We start from the raw sequence: 14,060 nt of genomic DNA on the forward strand, positions 1-14,060 counted from the left end.
TTCCAGGGACACAAGTCAGCATTTGTGGCTACTGGCTGAGGTACAACAAATCCCTTTGGAAAGCAGTTCTGCAGTTCTTTTGCTAAAGAGCATTGTTAGATGCTTCCATCATTTTGGCTGCAGATCACAGTAATCTCTTACATACTCGTTGTAGGTTTGTCCAAACCATTCTGCAGACTAGTAAGGAGAAATTTTCATAACATTAGCTAAAGCCAAGATTGCTGTAAACCATGAAGACACTTAGAACCTGAGGAGCTTCAAGAAACCAGGTGGTATCTTTGCAAATGCGGTTTCTCCCTCCCCACTTGAAAAAGTATTATTAGTATTTCTTAAGATTAAGATCTTTTGGAGGAGATTCATTGTTTCAAAGAGTTTAACCCCATTAACTACTAAGCAGAGTTGCTAAAGCCAACACAAAATGCATAAGCCCAGACATGCAACTGAAATGTTGGATTACATTTCATTAAAGTTGAAGAGTACTCTATAACCAAGCAGCTTTCAGGGTCTTTGCCAACCAGCTTCCCCTTTTGAGAAGCCACTAAGAGTTTTTAGAGGCTTTATAAGCTTTTCACACTGCAATTTCAGACAAGATCCAGGTGCATGAACTGATCTCCTCTCTTTTTAATTCCTGGCCCTTCTTGCTTACTGCACACAACACAGAAGCCAGAACAGATTACATACACACGGAATGGTGATGTGTTACACATTATTCTCCTTTAGGAAGCCAGACCAGAATCTTAACTGCATAAGCCAGCAGCACTGAACATATGCCCGAACTCATCTGTGTTAAGACGACAAAGTTTACAAATAGGATGGAAGAGAATTTTCTCCGATATTCTTTTCCACCTCCTGAATGGAGATGGTCAGAGTCAGTGAACAAGTCTACCTTAACAGTGAATCACAACACCTCATGAGCAAAAGGCAAATAGCTTTCAATAGCCTTCCATCAGAAGGGGAGGGATGAACACTGTGCCCCACTCATCTTCCAGTCAAGGGCATTGCCTTTCCTTTGGCACTCAGGAGCTTTCAAAGAGCCACTTGACTACATGTTTCTGCTAAAAAAACCCAGATTTATCTGCAGATAAAACCCACGCGAACCTATTACTAATGGATCTAACTTCAATAAGCTTGAAAACATTCTGCTGAAGATGTCCTGTTAATGTGAAAGTGCGACTCACAAATGAGGTAAACTGGTGCTTCTCTTAAAAGTTTAGACCTTTAACAGTTGAGAGGAATTAAGAAGAGATTAAAAATAATCAAGGTTTCAAAGTCAGAGCCTTTCACAGCTCTGACAAGCTAAGGAAGAAGAAACTGCATCCAGAAATCTCATGCCAGAGCAAGCAGATTCAAGTATAAATCAAATACAAAGCCTAGAGACTCCACACATCACAACACTAAAAACACCCAAGATCTTTAAACACTGGATTCAGTCATCAGTGAAAATCCATCTGTCCCTTTCAGAAAGCTGTGCAGTATTTGTGACAGTATAAAATCAAGTTATTGAACTGCTGAAAAGCTGCCTTTTTTTTGGTACAAGCACTAGCAAACAATCTAATTTTCAAGGCATTTTCTATAGAGCAATTTTAGGGAAGGAAAATAAATATCCGTTCAGGAGATGTTGCTTTATGGGAAGCAGTCTTCCTTTGGGTGTTTTATTTTCTCCTTGCAGATTTCTGACTGGGCCTCCTGCGTGCTATAGAAATACAAATCAATCCTCACAAAACTATCACTCCCTAAAGGGCCCACGGAATTTCATTCTGGTTTACTAATTATCTCAAGAGGTGCATAAAAGCAAGAACTTTACAGACGAGCAAAAAACAGACCTAAAAGAGCTCTAAAAATCTCTTAAATGTGAAGAAAAATTCTACACAAAAAAGTGTAAGACAGGTAAGTCACAGCTGGAATAAGCTCAAGACAATTATTTCATAACTTAGGTTTAATTGGAAATAATTTGGCTTCTTGCAGGATTTCTTTGGGTATTAATAGCCAAATGCCTACTCTACAAAGTGTAGCAGTCTAATACATTGTTTTTCTAGTTTTCAGGGATTCTCTAACCTCTAGTGGCTTCCCTTAATCCAAGTTGTATTAAGCTGCTCTGACAAAGATTTCAAAGGGGAAAACAGTTTTCACAAAGAAATACCAGCAAAGTTCAAATACAGCCATCAATTGTGACAAAGGGAACAGGACATTTTCATTTTGCTCCCATTTATATTGAACAGAAAAATTTTGCTGTACTCCAACATAACTGGCAAGATACGAAGAACAGGGCAAGGCAGGAGAGCATCTTTTACCGCACTTGAGCGATGACTGCATCTCTGACGTTGAGGGCTAAATCGACAAGAAACTTTGATACTGCAATGCTGTTCGTCTCACAGCTCAACTTCCAGCTTTGTGATTCCCACAGTGGGGTCTATGTCCTTGAGTGAGATCTGTAGGCACCTTCAGGATCAAGTTCAAAACAATTAAGACAGGCTTTTAACTTCCAATTTCTCCAGGTCTTAGGTACATGGCCCTTACATACAAGGTGGCTTCTGCATCACACAAGAATCGAACACTCATACCCACTTGCAGGTCAGTCTCTGCCTGAGCCCTTACTTCCACAAAAAGAGTTGGGTTCCAAAGTCTCCCACTTCCTAGGGCTTTCAGTTCACTCTGGCATAAACAAAGCATGCAAATACCTGCATTATATAAACAGTGATAGATTCAAAGGGCAAACAGTTGTCTAAATGAAGAGGAAATTACAGGAAACAGGGACATGCACCAGTTGTTCTCTTAGTTAAATCTTGGCTGATTTGGAAGAAAGCACATTATCCACATACAGATAACCCTAAAAATAACTATTTTCCATTCCTACTGTAAACCTAATCCATGAACCACTACATTTCTCATGGTCTGTCCATTCAGCTTTTTTCCTACACACAACCATATTTCTCCTACTTCATCCTGCAGCACTGGTCCCACTAATCACTGACATATGCTCTAGCACAGAGCATTTCCTCTGGCATGCTTTAAAAAGAAGCACTGTCACCAGAGCAATATAAGTGCTGGCAAATATGGTCTGTCAGATTTTGTTTTCAAGGACTATAAAAATAGACTTCACCGCATTAGGCTTGAAAACTCATACCCTCTAGAAATAATTTTAAAATACACATTTTCATATGACTTGTTATTGTTTTCAAATATCCAGAGAGAAAAATCTGTAGGTTTAGATTTCATTTAACGTTTCCCAGTTAAGCCAATATTTGAGTTCTTCTACACAACTGACAGCTAATTTATCAACAATGCCAGTGTTCTCTGCTCACGTGCATCAATTCACAGCTTCTCAGATGTATTTCTACTATAAGCAGCCTCTCATGGTAAAAATATCAACACTTGGGAAGCTACAAGACATCACTTGTTTCCAGAGCTTAGGCCTTCCACCCACAGTAACCATTACCAGTTAATGTCGATAACAGCTTTGGCCAAAACGCAAAGAAAAGGGTCTTGGCACAGATTGAGCTTTGAGACACTTCCTTGTTATGTTGTAATTGCTTTGCCAAGGACTCTTCCTATAATCATCTGGCCCAGGTTCCTATTTGCAGAAAATATGCAACTATGGTGAAAGAAAACCTATTATGTTATATACACAGACAGAAAACCAAGGATAATGCAAGTAGCACCTTCACACACCGCGGGTAAGACTTTTCCAACCTTCTGCATCCCCATTTGCAGAGCACATAACCCACAGCTGAAGATGAGAAACATCTGAGGCATAACAGGGAAAGAACCACATAACCTGGGTAGTCCTCTGGTCCCCATATACATAACCAGATACAATTCTGCCAGTTTCTAGATCAAAATCCCAGGTCTTCCAATACTTTGCAGGTGGCTTTGCAGCTTACTTCCATGCCTTCAGAATCAGGCAAGCAAAATAATTGAGAAGTCTCATTCCAAGCACTTTAATTGGATCAATCTTAATGTCTTCGCTGCTGTGAACAAGACCTGTGAACAGATGTTGGTTTTCTGAAGGAAGACTTTTTTTTCCCCCCAGGCTAAATTAGTACCTTGAATCAGATCCCAGAACAGCCACACAAAAAAAAAAAAAACAAACAAAAAACAATTCAGCAGCAGGCAACAGCAAAACATCAATAGGAGTTTTAGGTATTTCTAACACAGTAACCCACAGCCTGAAAAACAAAGAGAACTAGGAGTCCAGAGTCTATTTGGAGGAACAGCAAAACTAACATATGCAGGAATGGAGAAAAAGGGTTATTCCTTATTACTTGGCTATCACAGACTAAGCCCTGGGAACAGGCCACCTGGAAGATAAATGAGAAGACAGAAGATAATCACAGGGTTCACTTCTTTCTGAGATCCAGAATAAGCTTGTTACACAGTGGCTAACATGAACTGACAGTTGGGCTAAATTTAAGTGACCTTCCATAACATTACAAGAAATAACTTACTTTCCTAACCAAAGCCCTTTACAACATAGTTATGTCTGTATTTCTCTAGTTTTGGGGGTTCTAGTTTTCTTTCATGAGGGAATATATTTTGCTTTTACTTATCTGAGCTGAAAGTAGTCCCTAAAGAGAACCCCTTCCAAGGAAGCAGAGTTCAGATTAAAGTCTGAGCAGAAGTGAAGGAGCTGCTCACTCCTTTAAAAATAATACTATAAAAAGAAAGAGAAAACCAAGAAAAAAAATCTTATGGGATGCCAGACCTGGTTACGTGGTTATTTTTGTATCATACCCCAGATCAAAGTCACCAAGACTCCTACTTTTCAAAGGAACATCACACTCCAAGACACCTTTGAAAACTTTGGTATAAACATTAAGAACACTCAAACTCTGTTTCACCTGTTTTATTTATTAAGCAACAGCTCATGCTTACTAGTCCCTGTGAACATTTCTTCTTTGGACTTCATCTGAAGGATCAGAAATCTTAGGTAAGCTCAAGAAAGAAAAAAACCCTATCTCTTTTCCATCAGGGAGAAAAGTTTTTTTCTTGCTAGCATCATGAACTAGGTAAAAGTAACTTCCCAAATGAATTTGAACAAGTAAAGATAATTTATACAAAGACAAGCCTGTATTACCTTCCAAACAAGACTGGCTACTAGAAGTTTTAAATGTTAGATCTTCCAAATAATAATAATCAAGGATGGAGAAGAGGATGACTTCCCTTTGAAAAGTCATCTTAGCATGCACATGTAACTGCAAGCAAAGGATTTCCGGCTTTAGAGATCAAACAGAGCAGAACTTCTCGTAACAACTTAATCTTGTAAAAACAGTTGTTGAAGAGGGCAGAAGCAAAGCAGCTCTGCATGTAGGAGGGACAGCTGACAGCATTTCCAGGTAAGATCTGATAAAGCTCCAAAACATCACAAGGCTAACAAAGACAAAATGTCCTTCTAATCAGATTTTTGGAGAGGGGTAGTAGTCAAAGAAGAAGGAAGACTTCATGCATCCAGAAAGTTCCTGCAGGAGACAGAGTGATTTACTGTTATTCTACAAATCCTTCATTTTTATGGCCAAACAACTCTACAGCAGGAAGACAATTACAGACATCCGAGTTTAAGACACAGGTTTAAATATCTGTGCCTGAAAAACCACTCTTCAATATTTGTTTGCAGTTTAACCCCTTGGCTGGTCAGTATTTCAGTAAAACAGCTGCAGTTTCTGTGCATTTAAAAGAATACTCTGAAATGCTTTTGGAAGTCTGACTTCAGCAGTCACCCTGTGACCCACAACCACACAGAATAGGCCAAGTTCCCTATTTGAAAGCTACATCGGGGAAACATGCCAGGTCACTGCTCCATCAGCTACACAGAACATACATGTGAGAAATACATGCGTGTTGAGGGGAGACACTTTGAACAGAAATTGGTTACCTCGCTGCAGACGCGATGCTCAGCCATCATTCACTATTCTGAAAGATGGTTTTTAGAAGTTGCTTTCTGCTGCTTGTGCTAATTGTAATACAAAAAGTATTACAGCTGAAAAATGAACGAGTGAAGAAACTGGAAGACACAGTTGCAAAATAAAGATGAAGAGTGAACTTCACCAGACTGGGCAGTGCCACACAGTCAAGCCTTCACTCATTTCATCCTCCTCCCCCCTTCCTTTGCTTTCTAGTTCTGGCCAAGGAAAGAATCATAATAGCCACAGAAGTTACAGCATTGCTTGAAAAGGGGATTCCTCTTTAAACCCTTATTAAATTGCTTATTTGTTTGATTCAGTAGTACAGAAAAGCAAAGGACATAGCAATATAAACCAAGTTTTTCAGAGTGCAAATTTAAGCCATCAGCTACTGGTCAGTAACTGCCTTTAAGTGTGCTCCTGTCCACTGTTAGTTGCAAGATTGAGTGAGGAATTTCATCCCTGCCTCACATTGGCGGCAACTGGTTCATGTGTCTGTATCATGACCTCCAAAAGAGTAAAGGCTGCTGAACACCACCTGCCATTGGTACAGTTAATAAATGCTGTGTTTTAGTTCAGATACCCAGAGTTGCAGCAAGACCCAAACAAGCCAGACCTTAGAAATGACACTTCCTCAAGCTTTCTCATGAGGAATACTCCTTGCAATAGTTGGCAGCCTGTGTTTCCAAGACCACAATGTTTTCTTCTTGTGAGCTACAGAAGATATGCCATTAGTGGTCATCAGCCATAGAAAGATAACTTACCAAGTGGGAAGGCATGAAGCGGTATCAGAAGGAACTCCATGACCGGGATAGCAGAATTCAGTTATAATAAAATCAACAGCTTGTCTACTGAAGCAAGTTTCTTCCCTGGGTATTAACAACACCAGAGCAGTGCTTGTACTCCACTGTGACTGTGGTTAAAAAGCCCTAATTATAGATATATGCTCCAGAGAGCTCTCTTTTAACCCTGGAGCTAAGATTAGAGAAAATGGAGGAACTGCAGAAGGGCAGAGGGAAAAAAAAACCCCTAATTATCTAGAAAGAAAAGCAAATTTAAGGACTGAGAAATGGTAGACCTCCCTTCTTTGAAGCTGTGATTTAAAGCCTTATCAAGTTTACGAACATAAGGAGACATGTGAAATGACATATTTCTTGTATTTTAGGGAGTGCACAGGACTTTGGATGCAGAGCTGCGAGCAGATCTCAGACACAGTAGAAGTTACTCTTCTACCCAGGCATTTGAAAAGGAGAGCTGTCTGGTAACTTATTGTGCGACATATTGATTTACTTATCTGTAGCCTTCTCCAATTGTCTGCCAGACTCTATATCTAACAAAAGAGGCACAGTCTGACAAGCCAGCCATAATTTGATATCCAGTACTACCTATATTCTTAACAAAGCTGCATAGATAAACACCCCCTTCCTTGTTACCTTTTCATCATCTAGCCAGGGTAACACAAAATGCAGGAAATACTACCACAAGTGCTGGTTACACTGATAGAAGAGATACCATTACCACTGAGAGGTTAGGCTTCATGTTGAATAAAGCAGGACCAGTAACACTCCCCAGCTCCCCGAGTTGTAAGCAGTCGTAAGCAGCTTGCCAGATCTGAAGGTAAAACCACAAGTAGACTTGTAAAGAGATAGAGAATTAGAAAAAGTTTATTCATCACAAACAAGGCAAAAGGCAGTCCAAAAGCAGAAGATTTAAGATTAGAAAGGGGGAGGGAAGGGCTGTCACCCCTGGATTTGGAATTAAAGCATCAGGCTCTTATACTCCTGAAAGCGACTTGAGCATAAGGATTTCTTCAGGAGTCTGTGAAATCTGATGAACACATTCACACTTTATGTTAACTGCTAAAAATCCCCACCGACAGCTATCGGTTTTGCAACAATCTGGGACCTGATTCTTCTGGAAGCAGAGGAATCCCAGGCCAAGCTGCACCTAGAAAGACTGAGTGGCCAAACCACAGTAGAACTGACCAAGACCGTTCTGTCCACAGACATGAGCTCAGGTTAAGAGGAAGTGCAAGTGTAGAGCATCAAGGCCATTCCCAATGGGATTCCAGGACAGGAACAGACAGGTACAAAATTAACAAAAAGTAACTATTCAGTTTTAACCCAATCTACCTCTGTCTGACTGAAGTAACATTTAAGTAATATTTAAATGAATCATAATTTAAATAATCATTAATGTCTGTTTCCATTACAGTATATCCCATCAGAATACCTGATTATTAACCCATTCAGCTATGGAAAAAATCCTTTCCTGCTTTCTGGTAAAGGTGTTGCAGAAGAAAATCTACACATACACTCAGGTCACTTAACTGGAGAGTACCTGTTACTATGAAAAGATTTCACATGCACAAAGTCACTGAAGCCACCTCTCTCCCTGTGCCTACGCAGTATCATGCGCTATTAATGCTACTATCAAACAATTTAAAGCAGCATAGCTTCGAGGTTACTCTGCAGAGTTAACAGGATGGAAAACAAGAAGCATGATGGACACTAGAGAAAGTGTGTTCTCTGATGGTAAATACCACAGCAGCTTTGTCCACATAAACATTTACACAATCCCGAAGTGCCATGAACCTCACCTCGGTTAAGGTGCACTCCATAGAAGCTCGAGAACGGCAGCTTTGCTAAAGTCAACAGGGCTCCAAGCCAGCAGGTCAAAACACCTGCTTTCAGAGAGGATCTAAAGGAATTTCAGTGATACTTCAAGCACACAGTGTAATATCTCCCTACAAACTCCTTGCGCACCCCACCAGCTCTTTACTTTCCAGAAAGAAGCTGAATGCTACCTGCCTGCATTGCCTGGTATAGGAGAAGGTTGCAAAGGAACAGGAGCTGCATGCAGATTGCTTTTACACAAGGAGAACAATCTCCTCAAAGATTAAGCTAGACAGGATCTGTTCTTACACAATGTAAGTAAGGTTACAGTTGGCTCCGCAGGGAAACAGATATAAAAGTGACAAGAAGGCAAACTGCAGTTCTTTCTGGTTTTATAGTGATGCCTGTAACTGTATTTGAACAGGGAGTGGAAGGTGATACTATATAACTGAAAGTCTGGTCAGTAGCATTTTTCTGGTGGTAAGAAACTTTCCATTCGTTTATCAGTCCATTTAGTCAAATTCATGGCAGTTACCTGCCACAAAATTCATAACTACAGTTGCTCTTAAATCTTGCTGTCTTTCATGATTTGATCCATATTTATACAGGAAAAACACACTGCTCTGGAGATCACTGCATGATTACAGTTTTCATTGGTGACCTAAAAAGCAATCCAGATGCCAGGAGCCAAAAAGTTTTGCTGCTCTAATCTTCATTCCAGAAAGAAAAGGAACCATTGCAGCTATTAAAGCTGCATATAGAGCATGTTTGAATGTCAAACAGAGCCACCTGCTCCATGATAAGAGACAACCTCCTCTAAAGAACAGCAAGTAAAATAAACCTTTCATTTTCACACAGCACATGAGACCTAGAATGCAGCCTATTTGTCCACTGCCATCACAGTGAAAATCACCAGAAGGAATAACAAGACACTGAGTGAAGAACACTGAAAGCTCCAGTTTATTAGAAACATATTTTCCAAGTCTTACTTTGCACTTCACAGCTGTGAGATGGTTTTGGCCACTTCATGTTCACTTCAGCTCACTTTGCTAATCAGAAGTGTGATCCATGGTTATCTAGCCCAGGAAAACCTGCTCATTTCATAAGAGCACTGAAGTGATCAACTTCAGAGTAGCCCAAACTGGAAATCAGTCATTCTTTATGTAGAACAGGCTCATTCAGCATTAGCACTTGCACTTCAGTCCTTAGGTGCCTGTTGTTTTACACGATGCTTACCAAAACAAGCTTCTCAAACTTTGCTTTTCTATACAGCTGCTCCAAGAGGTCTGCAAGGAGCCAGGCCCCAGAGTTCAATGGCAGCAGCAAGGTTTAGGGCACAACCAGCCTCACTGCCTATCAAGTATGGTAAATTGGTTGTTCTATTTACTTCTGGCTGGCAGAGAGCTGAAAGCTTTTCCTCTCACTTTTCCTGAGCCCTTCTCCTCCCTCCCCAGTGTTGGCAGCACAGAGTCTGCTAAACCACCCTCTTCCTTATTAGCTTTTGCCAACTGCAACATGAAGCTGACAATCCTTGACAGCTTCATAGCTACCCCCAGGTCAGAATGGCAAAGCCAATCATCCTCCTCTGCTGAGGAGGACAGAAGCAGCAGCAGGCTGGAAGGCAGCACAGCATCGCTCCCCACTCAGCTCATCATTAGGGCTGTTGTTTTCAGCAACACCAGCTGGAAACTTTAAGCTTAATTTCGCTAAAGTCATTTTACAACCCAAAACTTTCCAAAAGGGGCATTCTCACAAGCCATTTTTCCATCACAAGTTTGCAGTTGGTTTCTCGTTCAGAACATACCAGCGAGTAGGTACATCCCACTTCACTCCAGCCGGCTGGCAGCAGAGGGCACCACACAATCACCTATGTGATTTATATACTTCCATCATGCTCACGGGTTAATTTATAGAGCACAAATTACTACTACAACAAGCTACAGGGTGACTCCATAAAGCATGCACCAAATCAGATGAAAACACATGCAATAAAAGGCAGCTGATTTTCTACTATGCTTTTAGCCAGCAATTCAAAGAGAGGCTCAAGCTTAGTATCTCTCCAGGTTCAAATGCCACATTCCCATAATGGCAGGGATCATGCAGAGCACAGATCTCCAGCCCCACCACACAGATACAGAGTAGTATCTCTGCAGAGCCACATAAACACTAGCTTTAGCCCAGGCATAAACCAGTAGTCCACAAACTAACTCATCTGTGGTTTACATACTGCAGGGCACATCATTAAACATTTTGGCCGAGGATGCACAGCAGCTGTGATGCAGCCAGCAGAGAGTCAAGAGACAAAAAGAATACCTGCATTTCTCCAGCTTTTTCCTATTTCTACACATCACATGTTTTTTACTTACTGAATACTTGTTAAAAAAAGAAAAAGATGAAACTACACAAAAGTTAATCTGCATTATGTGAGCACACTGATACACACATACTGGTGAGCAGAAACATGCAATCATGAAGTATAAAGAAGGTTCTAAGTTACATTCTTGCTGTCAGCGGAAACACATCAGTACTTTGATAGTATCATCCCCATTTAAAGCCATGACACTAGCCAAACCTGTTACATACGCCATGGAAAAAGGACCTCCTATTCATACCTTCTGCAGAGCTGTACATACACTGATAAAGGACACTTCCGAGCATGCAGTTGTAGTGAACAGTCACTCAACACATCAGCTTTTCCAAAGAGATCTGCAGCACGACCTTGAGGACAAGACCTTGATGACTTATGGCCATCCCTTCGCCACAGAGCCAGAAGCACCCAACAGTGCTCCAACCCAAAGGCCAAAGGGAAGAACACAGTCCTAATCCACCTTATTAAAGCAATACATTATTTTCAGCCACCATAATGTTTCCCCTGAACATGTAAATACAGAGGCAATTAGGTACCCAGGCACTTCTGCCGAAAGCCTTTAGCATAATCTTTCCTAGAATATATTTACATGGCTTCTGATTGCTTAATTTTCTGACACGTTTGTTTCAGGCACTCTGAAGATTAAATAAGGCAAAAATCGCCTACACTGATACATCACCGTTTTGAAGGTAACGTGCAGCACAAAAACTCCTAGCAGCTTTTAAACTTCAGATTTTAGCATCACAATTCTATTTTCTAGCTTTAATTCTGCTGTTCCTTAAAACCTTCCCTCCCTCCTTTCACTGTTACTCTGAAAGATAAAAATCACTGACTGAAACAGCAGACACCATTTAAAGAAGAAGAATGAGCCTGGACAGAGATTTCATTGAAAAGCTCAATTCTGTATCACATCCCAAATGTTCTCAATTCAAAATTAGCCTGCACAAAAAGGCAAATTAAAGCCAGAAACAGAAGAAAATCTTTTCTGACTGCTGTAAGTATTATTTTTTATGAGATAGCCTCCTATCATTTAGGGGTTTGGTATTAAGAACTCAGCTCTTCATAACGGCTTCATGAACAAGCAGACAAACAGCATATTCATTTATAAGCTGGAAGTTGATTAGTAAGTACAAAAAACATGAATGCCTGTCAGGACCAAGGAAGAGAGGCTGGAACTATTGAATCTGAGGATGCCCAAAAACCTCTCTGCAGTCAGCTTACAGATACCTCTATGACAACAGTAAAAAAAAACAACAAACCAAACCTATTTGGTTTGTCTTTATACTGCTTCATCTGAAGTTATTTTTACCAAGACAGCCAGTTATCCTTTAGGGCATGTTTTCCCTTGCTCAGTGTAACAAGAGCTATCATTTCAGGGCCAAATCCCTCAAAAAAATAGGCATATGATACAAGCATTTCTTCACTCACAGACCCACTGCAGCCTCTAACTCCACCTTAATTAGACTGGAAGATGAAAACTTCAGCCTAAACCCCAGTAACTCTGATTTACAGAAGTGCAGAGAGGTTTTATTGCGAATTCTCCTGTAAGCTGCACAGACATTTCCTGCCCAGCTCAACACACCATCAAAACAAAAGCAGATCTCAATTTACTGGCAGCTGCCATACTTAAAACAGACATAAAGAAAACCAGAGTCAACATTCTGTGCAACATGGGCAATGTGAGCTATCTAAATACCGAGAACACTGAACACACAGAAATCGGCAGTGATGAACTGCACTGTAGGAACTGCCCGGCTTACAGCTACACAAAGCCCACAGTAAAAGGACAATGTTTGAAGAGCAACGAAGTCAGTTTCACTATTTTTTTCACTGACCAGAGTTAACTGCTATTTCCAACAAGGAAGTTTGAAGCCTCCTAAGAATAGTTAGCATTTTTCTCCTCACCACCTCTGGAAGACACATGATTTTACAATGGTCTTCATTTCACCACACCATGGGAAGCTATGGAGCAGTGGGCTACAGGCCTTGATGCTTATTTGTCATGCAAAACAGGTTCCATGCATGGAATAGAAATACAAGCATAAGGCAGTAACATCAGGAACTCCAGGTATGTCATGATCACTGTATAGGTCAAAGGGATTTCTGTGCAGGCTTGAGGATCCACTACAAATTGATGTTTTATGGCAGGTAACAGCTGATCCCTTTCCCTGCTGGCATTACAGGGTTATAATGGTTATACCTAGACTTGCACCAATTGCTTGAATTTCAGAACATATTTCTTCTGGGAAGGAAGAGCTCAGTCTCAGTTTGACTACAACACTTCCCGAGAGCCTTCTTTCCCTCGGAGCATAAATTGCCACAGTAGGTTTCACCACCCTTACGGTGCAGTCACAGTGGCAAGTCTCCAAGGAGGGAAAGAATTAGACAACCAAGAGTTTTAAGTGGTTATGAACAAGCAGAGCTTTGTAGAGCAGCAGCCAAACCGATAGTTACACACTGACATTTCAAGCTTTCAAGTCCCAATCATTCCTAATGGTACAAAGCCAAACCCAGAAGAGGACAAAGCAATTGCACAGCCAAGAGTAAATGCAGCTAAACCGAGCTTCCAAACATCTAATTTGGGTGATGCAGCCTCCCTGTCTCACACACTAAGCATAAAGATTTGGCTGTTAAATTTACTACTACTCCAGCGGGACAAGAAAGGAATGCAGTCATGTGCTGCAATATAGTGAGGCCACGTATCCAGCAGGCATCTTCTGCCTCTCAGGAAGAGTTATCCTCTCTCTTCCTAAAGGAGGCTCAGCACACAGACGTAATCCTCAGGCTCCACCTGGCACTTTCTGCCAGCCCTCGCCTTAAGCGCTGCGGGGACCCGGACGTAACAGGTGATGTTTGCTCCCTGGCCCTTCCCGATGCAGGTAAAGGGGAATAGCACCTAAAGAGGCACACCCTTGGGAAACAGAATCACCGTCCTCTTGTACGCAGCGACGGCGCAAGCTCCCCTTCCTTACTCCTTAGAGCAAGGAGCCAAACACCTTGTGTTATTCCCTTACCAAACTCAGCCCAAAAAGGCGAGTAGACCCTCGAGTCCGCGCGGCGGCCAGAAAGCGCTCGCGTTCCCCGTCCAACCGAGACATCGCTACGGAAAAGCGGCTCCTTGCTCAGGGGCGCAGGAGCCCTGCCCTGCACTCCTCTCCTTCACCCCCTCCTCTACAGGGG

The 14,060-nt window shown here is 41.4% G+C and overlaps 1 protein-coding gene across 1 annotated transcript in view; it reads right to left on the reverse strand.

Annotated features, from left to right (window-relative positions):
• The window catches only part of LOC104403275 (polypeptide N-acetylgalactosaminyltransferase 10), a 77,602-nt gene extending 63,624 nt beyond the window's left edge, over window positions 1–13,978 (reverse strand). Inside the window, exon 1 of the mRNA XM_010011357.1 lies at window positions 13,895–13,978. Within this exon, the coding sequence (XP_010009659.1) occupies window positions 13,895–13,978 (84 nt within the window). The remainder of the gene's footprint in view (window positions 1–13,894) is intronic.
• Window positions 13,979–14,060: the final 82 nt, after the last annotated feature.

Source organism: Nestor notabilis, unplaced genomic scaffold (genome assembly GCF_000696875.1).
Source record: "Nestor notabilis isolate BGI_N333 unplaced genomic scaffold, ASM69687v1 scaffold12450, whole genome shotgun sequence".
Lineage (NCBI taxonomy): Eukaryota > Metazoa > Chordata > Aves > Psittaciformes > Psittacidae > Nestor > Nestor notabilis.